The 9,195-nt window shown below is 41.2% G+C and overlaps 2 protein-coding genes across 2 annotated transcripts in view; both read left to right on the top strand.

Annotated features, from left to right (window-relative positions):
- Positions 1–2,185, top strand: part of LOC107593979 (tubulin alpha-1A chain-like) — a 2,814-nt gene extending 629 nt beyond the window's left edge. The window contains exons 2-4 of the mRNA XM_016283899.1: positions 542–764; positions 842–990; positions 1,070–2,185. Of these exons, the coding sequence (XP_016139385.1) occupies positions 542–764; positions 842–990; positions 1,070–2,050 (1,353 nt within the window). The 3' untranslated portion in view covers positions 2,051–2,185. The remainder of the gene's footprint in view (positions 1–541; positions 765–841; positions 991–1,069) is intronic.
- A 2,904-nt stretch (positions 2,186–5,089) lies between these two features.
- On the top strand, positions 5,090–8,133 carry LOC107593981 (tubulin alpha-1C chain). Its single transcript, XM_016283900.1, has 4 exons — positions 5,090–5,212; positions 6,443–6,665; positions 6,757–6,905; positions 7,012–8,133. Exons 1-4 carry the CDS (start codon positions 5,210–5,212, stop codon positions 7,984–7,986), a joined length of 1,350 nt encoding a protein of 449 aa, XP_016139386.1. The 5' UTR covers positions 5,090–5,209; the 3' UTR covers positions 7,987–8,133.
- Positions 8,134–9,195: the final 1,062 nt, after the last annotated feature.

Raw genomic sequence — 9,195 nt, 5'->3', positions numbered from 1 at the left:
GCCCTCTTCTGTGGCGTGCGCTCTGTTATAAAAAAAAAAGACAAAAAAAGAGAGAGAGAGAGAGAGAGAGAGAGAGAGAGAGAGAGAGAGAGAGAGAGAGATGCAGCGCCTCCCAAAGGATATGGTCATTTATTTTTTTTATTTTTTTTTAATCAAATGTACTATTAAGAATTTTTTTTAAAAAACGGTTTATTCGAGGGACGATCCTTGCGATTAAATGTATTTGTAGAAATCGTATCGCATTTCAGGGCTGTTGGTGATGCTGTTAAATATTCATGATGATGTAGGCAGCATCACTAATGCAGCTGATGGACATAGCCAGTAAACCAGCAGCTGAGGGTGTTATGTGATCACTTCCTCTGACATGATATCTCACTAGGATATAATTGCACAGAAACAGGATCTACAGGCTGTAAGTGTAGCCTTAGAAGTTCCAATGTTGGGTGAAATACAGTTTGACATGCTAAAGCTTTACAAGTGAGTGGCATTTATATAGTGCAATGCTATTTGTTTAGTTTGACTTTTAACATTTTCTTCACAGCGTGAGTGCATCTCTATCCACGTTGGTCAAGCTGGAGTCCAGATTGGCAATGCATGCTGGGAACTCTATTGTCTTGAGCACGGCATCCAGCCAGATGGGCAGATGCCCAGCGACAAGACCATTGGAGGAGGTGATGACTCCTTCAACACCTTCTTCAGTGAGACTGGAGCTGGAAAGCACGTCCCCAGGGCTGTGTTTGTAGACCTGGAGCCCACTGTCATTGGTAAGAGGATGGGACTAATTTATGATGATTCTGTATGTCATAGTGCTCCGGTCACTAAACATTGACAATCTTTCCAGATGAGGTGCGCACTGGTACATACCGTCAGCTGTTCCACCCTGAGCAGCTCATCACTGGAAAGGAAGATGCTGCCAATAACTACGCCCGTGGTCACTACACTATTGGAAAGGAGATCATTGACCTAGTGCTGGACAGGATTCGCAAACTGGTAGGTAGTTATAAATAAATACATACATAAAATGAATTATATATTATGTTGGGTTAATTTCCAGACTGTTTCTTTTCAGGCTGACCAGTGCACAGGTCTCCAGGGTTTCCTGGTGTTCCACAGCTTTGGTGGTGGAACCGGTTCTGGCTTCACCTCTCTGCTGATGGAGCGTCTGTCTGTGGACTATGGCAAGAAGTCCAAGCTGGAGTTCTCCATCTACCCCGCTCCTCAGGTCTCCACCGCTGTGGTAGAGCCTTACAACTCCATCCTGACCACCCACACTACCCTAGGGCACTCTGACTGCGCCTTCATGGTAGACAATGAGGCCATTTACGATATCTGCCGTAGGAACCTCGACATTGAGCGTCCTACTTACACCAACCTCAACAGGCTCATTGGCCAGATTGTGTCCTCCATCACAGCCTCCCTCAGGTTTGATGGTGCCCTCAATGTCGATCTCACCGAGTTCCAGACCAACTTGGTGCCATATCCTCGTATCCACTTCCCATTGGCTACCTATGCCCCAGTGATCTCCGCAGAGAAGGCTTACCATGAGCAGCTCTCTGTGTCTGAAATCACTAATGCTTGCTTCGAACCAGCCAATCAGATGGTGAAATGCGACCCACGTCACGGCAAGTACATGGCTTGCTGCCTGCTGTACCGTGGTGACGTGGTGCCCAAAGACGTGAACGCCGCAATCGCCACCATCAAGACCAAGCGCACCATCCAGTTTGTGGACTGGTGTCCCACTGGTTTCAAGGTTGGCATCAACTACCAGCCTCCCACTGTGGTTCCAGGTGGTGATCTCGCTAAAGTGCAGAGGGCCGTGTGCATGCTGAGCAACACCACAGCTATTGCTGAGGCCTGGGCTCGTCTCGATCATAAGTTCGATCTGATGTACGCCAAGCGTGCCTTTGTGCACTGGTATGTGGGTGAGGGTATGGAGGAGGGCGAGTTCTCAGAGGCCAGAGAAGACATGGCTGCCCTGGAGAAAGATTACGAGGAGGTCGGTGTTGATTCTGTTGAGGGTGAAGGAGAAGAGGAGGGCGAGGAGTATTAAATTACAGAATGAGGAGCAACATGCAGGAACCATGACATGGAAAAATTCAAGCAGTGAAAAATAAACCTTACCACCAATGAAAAAGATGTTGTTACAGTTCTTTGGACATCTGAAATAAAGCTAATTTTCAAACAATTTGTCTTCTGTTAAATTATTGTGTATATTTATGTAGGCTATAACAGATATAAGCAATGATAGTGTTTTAAAGATCAACAGTAGAACAGGTGACATATAATTATTAAAGTTTTTAAAAGTAAAAAAGTGGGAATTCTCAAGTTCATCCATCTTTCAACATAACACTTTTGTTGCACATCAGTACTGAGGAAAATGTACGTACATATGTTAGATGGAATACATCAGGGCCTATGAATGACACAGAAATTACTGTACAAGTGAAAAGCTGTTCTCTTTACTTGGGTACCATCCAGAAAGTAACAGCTACATCATGCAGAGAACCATTAGCCTTAACAAACAATAAAGTAGCATTCATTGCTATAAAAGTCTTTTATTTTATTTCATTTCATTTTCATTCTTCATGATCCAGTTTCAAAAAAGATATTTCCTTGCAGCAACATTTCCATAAGAACAATTCAGTCTGTGTAAGATTGGGCCTGCGCAGATGCAGTGCTTAATTTGAGCCGGATCCTGTTCCGGAAAATGTTAGATGGTAGATTTTTGCATTCCGGTATTTGTTTTTAAAGATCCGGCATTAACAAGTGCATTTCTGTAATAATACCAGAAATAATACCAAATAAAGGGAAACGTTATAATGTATAAATATTATAAACACTATCATCATAGCCTAGTTCCCCTCACTCCAAAACAAATCATTTAAATGTAACGGTATGCAGAACAGATCAAGAATGAAAAAATATAAAGCTAAAGAAACCAAAACAAAGCGAAACTGAAAGTAGGCTACCATTGGCCTCACGTACCTCTCTCATTCGGCACAAATCCAATGTTTCCATATTCGCAATGTATTTCAATGTTAAACTATTATTTATAATGTAGACTAGGCTTCATGCGCGTTCGCATATCGACGGGAAAAAATCATCCTCTTCACATGCGCAAAAATGCGCTTGGCATAACAGCAGCTGTAGACCGGTTATACTACGGACTCTTTAAATTGATACGTTTGGCTGACTGTATTTTATTTTGATAATGAACAGACTGCAATGGCAAGTTTGAATTGCTATAATATGTGGTGTGTGTGTGTGTGTGTGTGTGTGTGTTTGTGCGAGGCGCCGGCTCGATCAAACATATGACACATTAAATTGCCTAGCCTACTCCATTTTTGGTCATACAGATAAGAGTAAGATAACCCGCAAAGTGTTAATAATAATAATTAAAAAAAACGAACACTAGCTTCTCTATTCTTTTTGTATTCTATCTATTTCTTTTCTTTTTATTTATTAACAAAAGCAAAAGAAGGCCTCTAACACTAGCTTGCTCTATTCTTTTTCTATTCCATCTGTTTTCTTTTTATTTATTAGGCCTATATAATAAAAAAACTTGCTACGTGTACTACGTTAAACTGAGACTTGTTCTAGCACTTGCGTATCGTTGCTCTTTTGTTGATTTTGATTGCTTATGTCCTCACTTGTAAATCGCTTTGGATAAAAGCGTCTGCTAAATGACTAAATGTAAATGTAAATTTTTACTTTTATTTGTACTCTTATTTTTGCACACTCGCAATAAAACTGCGCGTTCTGTCATCTCAGTTCTCGGTTTCAGTGAACCTGTTTGCGGATCGCCGCGCCTCAAATCTGTTTTATATCTGTTAATTATTTATGTCAGATATGCCTATATTTCGCATATTTATACCTTTTCTATATAGATTATGATTGTATTTTATTTTTATGGAAACAAATTTAGTTATTTTTAATGTAACTTACATATGTTTGCCTTAAATCCTCCCGGCGACCCATTTTTGAGCCAGGGCTGTATAGTTAGGTCCATGCAGAAACCTGTGAACGATGCTCATAGTTGTGTCATCATCGTTTAGTGACGTCATTGAATGTTCCGGGAAAACTGGGGCAGTATCCTTCACCTGAAATGTTTGTCTTTTCATCCTGAAATGCGAGGCAAATGTTGGATCACAATAATTAGGAACCACAGTTTCCGCAAATCCCTTCATTTGATTGGGATGTTCTCTTTTATTCTGGAGGGCAAGGGCAGTGACTGTACCATCGAGCGTATTTTGCAGTATTAAACACGTATTTATACCGATTTCACCAGGCTCCGAAAATTCTTCAAAAAGAGCACAAAGAATGGCCTTCTCAGCTGCCATAGTTGCAATTCTTGCCTCATCAGAACAGTGTGTTCAACGCACCACCGTTTCCGTTTAAAAACGTTTTGCACCGTTTTTGTCGGGCTGAACGCAGCCCTGAAGTTGTATTGTCAGTGTCGGTCACGGCGCCTTTTAACTGACAAATTAAGCACTGAGATATAGGATTACATTTCATACAAATGAACCATAGTTGTGTGGTTTTCTGACGAACATATAATTAGCATAAAATGATAAGCTTTGGGTGTATTTTATTTAATCTGAATTACCAAGAATGTTTCCTCATGCCAAGACTCTGATTAATGAGATAAACTTTGCCTTTATGTTTTTCCCCTAAATGGCAGGTAATTGTGTAAGCAAAGAATGAACAATATTCACATTGTTGATAACTTAATTAGTAGGCTAACGCGAAATACATGTATTTAAATAGAACAACAGCCATATCTATGCCCATAATTAAGTACAGTGCTACACAACCAATTTATACAAAAACATCAAAGACAAAACAATTTAATTTTCTTTAATTGTATTAAATGTTCATTTTTCATATGAGTAACAGCCATTATTGCTAAAGTTCGTCCCGCCTCGTACAGCATTTTCCAGTCACAGACGTTATTGTTCAAAGGTTAGAATCAGCCAATGGGGTGCCACTGACCCTCAGACGAACCAATGGGGATGTGACAGGAAGCGAAACGTCTCCTCGCGCGCGCTCCGCCTTGGTGACCGCTGACAGAAAAGTATAAATATCCCCACCCGCCTTTTTCAGGCATTTCATTCTCACCAGACTCATAAAAGTCGACTTGTGAGAGCGCTAATAACAGAAAACCTACGATTTCCATGCCCTCATATTTTTTTTAACAAAAAGTCCGAAAATGGTGAGTATAAAACTTTTGTTTAATTTATAAAGAGGTGTCATTATTGTTAAAGATAGTGGAAGGTGTTTTACGTCGTCTGTGATAACGGTTTTTGGCACAGCATTTTAAGTTATGGGTCATTATTTTAATATTAAGGTGATGTACTATAATTCTGTAAGTTTAAGCATTGAGCCTACGCAGTTTTTTGGTAGGTATTTGAACTCCACGAATTATTAACTGTTAAATGTTTTATTTTATTGATTTATTTTTCTTGAACGTTAATACATTTTTGGGTAAGGTTTTACAGATTAAATGTCAAGAAAAAAATTAACCGTGTCTTTTATACAAATGTAAAATTCATATAAATTAAAAACGTGCCGTTTATTTCCCTGCTATAAAACGACAGGTATTAAAAAAAACAGATCCGATTACCAAGATTGTGAGGAGAATATACTGACGTGTGTAGTAAAATATCTTCCTTTGTTCTGATGACTATGCAAAGTCACTTCTCTAAAGCAGTGAGCTAGGGTTACCGCTACAGGAAATGAGTCGGGAGGACCACGTGCGTTCTGGAGAAACTTGATGAATACCAGTGCTCTTGTGTCAAGAGGTTTAAAGCTTAAGTTCCTCATGACTAAGCTTAAGTGGTTCATGAGCATAACCAGCCTGAAACTGAGAAGTGTTTTACCCAATTCGGATTTGTCTGAATTAAAATTTTGTAATAATATGCTAGACTTGGATACTCTCACTTCTTAAAATGAATGTCATCACTTGGTTTTTGTGTTATTTTACAATGTACGTGAGTGGTTTTAGTTTTTTGTAGTTCTTTTCTTTTAAAAGTTGATGTAATTAAGGAATGCAGGCTCACTGTAATAAAACCGTAAAGCCCCAGACAAAGGCAGACCAATGAGACAAAGGCAGATCTGTTTCGTCAGCTGTTTGTGTGGTCAGGGGTTTGTGTGGTCAGGGGTTTTTGCGACAATAGCAGTTTCTGATCTGCAGTAGAGGCATTTTCCATCAGTGATTGAATGCATAAATAAAAAAATTGCTTTGGTACAAAAACATTCCATTCATGTACTGTATATTAACATGCTCATCAAAGAGTCCTTTGTTGGCTTAATAAACTAGTAAAAGTGGTTTTATTTTGAGAACGTGCACAACTGAATGGCTAAATCATTATATGCAATTATAGAATGTTGACCTAAGGTGTGCTATGTCTACAAATCTTATAAATCACTCGTCTCTTCACAGCGGGAGTGCATCTCTATCCACGTTGGTCAAGCTGGAGTCCAGATTGGCAATGCCTGCTGGGAACTCTATTGTCTTGAGCACGGCATACAGCCAGATGGGAAGATGCCCAGCGACAAGACAATTGGAGGAGGTGATGACTCCTTCAACACCTTCTTCAGTGAGACTGGAGCTGGAAAGCATGTCCCCAGGGCTGTGTTTGTAGACCTGGAGCCCACTGTCATTGGTAAGAGGATGGGACTTGATTTTAGTTATGATAATTGTGTATTTCAAAGTGCTCCGTTCTCTAAACATTTTTTAATGACCCATCTGTGCAGATGAGGTGCGCACTGGTACATACCGTCAGCTGTTCCACCCTGAGCAGCTCATCACTGGAAAGGAAGATGCTGCCAATAACTACGCCCGTGGTCACTACACTATTGGAAAGGAAATCATTGATCTTGTTTTGGACAGAATTCGCAAACTGGTTGGTCATTAATTTAATAACTCCTTTAAAGTTAAGTGGCGTTAAATTGAGTAATTAAAACATTAAAAAACTTGATTGCCTTTTTAACATGAATCATGTCTTTCAGGCTGACCAGTGTACAGGTCTCCAGGGTTTCCTGGTGTTCCACAGCTTTGGAGGTGGAACCGGTTCTGGCTTCACCTCTCTGCTGATGGAGCGTCTGTCTGTGGACTATGGCAAGAAGTCCAAGCTAGAGTTCTCCATCTACCCCGCTCCTCAGGTCTCCACCGCTGTGGTAGAGCCTTACAACTCAGTCCTGACCACCCACACTACCCTAGAGCACTCTGACTGCGCCTTCATGGTAGACAATGAGGCCATTTACGATATCTGCCGTAGGAACCTCGATGTTGAGCGTCCTACTTACACCAACCTCAACAGGCTGATCAGTCAGATTGTGTCCTCCATCACAGCTTCCCTCAGGTTTGATGGTGCCCTCAATGTCGATCTCACCGAGTTCCAGACCAACTTGGTGCCCTATCCTCGTATCCACTTCCCATTGGCTACCTATGCCCCAGTGATCTCCGCAGAGAAGGCTTACCATGAGCAGCTCTCTGTGTCTGAAATCACTAATGCTTGCTTCGAGCCAGCCAATCAGTTGGTGAAATGTGACCCACGTCACGGCAAGTACATGGCTTGCTGCCTGCTGTACCGTGGTGACGTGGTGCCCAAAGACGTGAACGCCGCAATCGCCACCATCAAGACCAAGCGCACCATCCAGTTTGTGGACTGGTGTCCCACTGGTTTCAAGGTTGGCATCAACTACCAGCCTCCCACTGTGGTTCCAGGTGGGGATCTCGCTAAAGTGCAGAGGGCCGTGTGCATGCTGAGTAACACCACAGCTATTGCTGAGGCCTGGGCTCGCCTCAATCATAAGTTCGATCTGATGTACGCCAAGCGTGCCTTTGTGCACTGGTATGTGGGTGAGGGTATGGAGGAGGGCGAGTTCTCAGAGGCCAGAGAGGACATGGCTGCCCTGGAGAAAGATTACGAGGAGGTTGGGGCTGAGAGTGTGGAAGGAGAAGATGAGGGTGAAGAATATTAGAAATGCTTTTCACTTCCACTGCCTGTTCAGTTTCCTGTCCATTGTCATTTTTGTGTGTTTCTCTTCCTCACTTTCCAGTCGTCATCTGGTTAAAAGGTCAATCTTGCATTCTATGCTCTTAAAAGTAATAAAATGTTGCGATATTTATATTTTCTCTTGTGTTTCTTCTTGACCTGATGATCCTGTACTTTATCCAGTTATTTTGTATACTGTTAGCATTTGAAGTGGATCAAAAAAGTTCAAGAGTTTTTGGTTTTAGGACAACTTTCATAGGTTTTGATCCACGTCAAATGCTGACTAGTGTAGTTCTTATTTATATTTTCTCTTGTGTTTCTTCTTGACCTGATGATCCTGTACTTTATCCAGTTATTTTGTATACTGTTAGCATTTGAAGTGGATCAAAAAAGTTCAAGAGTTTTAGGACAACTTTCATAGGTTTTGATCCACGTCAAATGCTGACTAGTGTAGTTCCTCTCTAAATTGCTCCGTTAATCTGATGAGATAAATTTAACACTACTGCCACTAGGGATGCAGCGATTAACCGCGCTTTAAAACGTCACGGTTAATTAATCGTAAAGGTTCCGCTACACCGAGTGTTTCTGTTACACTGAACGGTGTTGCAGCTTGAGCGAAACGAAAACAAAGTTACACTAGCGGTGCACCAGCTGAAAATGATGTGCTTATCAGAGGCACGGGGGCTACTACATGCATTAGATGAACTGTGACAGAGGAACCAAACAGCAAAGATTTATTTCCACTAGAGAAACGCCTGTCCATAGTGTGGGACCATTTTGGGTACACCAAGAATGACCAGGGTGTCATTTAAATATTGCTGAAAAAACCTGCTGCTAAAGAGCGAATACATAAGGGATAATGCACGGCTTGCTGTACATTTAACGATTTTAATGCACAACGTGAAGACAAGAACCACCTGACACAAAGCTACAGCTCGTTAGCTCAGCATTCAGATCAGAAAGAGATGAAATAGTGCGGTAAAATCACATTTATTTGAATTAATTAATTATAACATTTAGCTACTTGAATTCATTATTCGAGAGAGAGAGAGAGAGAGGTGACAGTTGGCTGTGTGAATTAGCCTATCTGCGTCTGTGCGTCTCTCCAGTAGGCTATTAATCTATTTTATTAATAAAAGTCACGAGGCAGCATTCTCCAGAAGTTTGTGTCCTCCTGAATGTTTGTACACGTGTG

Source organism: Sinocyclocheilus grahami, unplaced genomic scaffold (genome assembly GCF_001515645.1).
Source record: "Sinocyclocheilus grahami isolate Dianchi unplaced genomic scaffold, SAMN03320097.WGS_v1.1 scaffold178.1, whole genome shotgun sequence".
Classification (NCBI taxonomy): domain Eukaryota; kingdom Metazoa; phylum Chordata; class Actinopteri; order Cypriniformes; family Cyprinidae; genus Sinocyclocheilus; species Sinocyclocheilus grahami.
Note: the sequence above shows the minus strand (reverse complement) of the source record. Positions and strands in the feature narration are given on the sequence as shown.

Coding starts and splice junctions, on each gene's coding strand:
- LOC107593981 (XM_016283900.1), top strand. Junction 6,666..6,756: donor CCTGGAGCCCACTGTCATTG/GTAAGAGGATGG, acceptor CCATCTGTGCAG/ATGAGGTGCGCACTGGTACA. Junction 6,906..7,011: donor TGGACAGAATTCGCAAACTG/GTTGGTCATTAA, acceptor CATGTCTTTCAG/GCTGACCAGTGTACAGGTCT.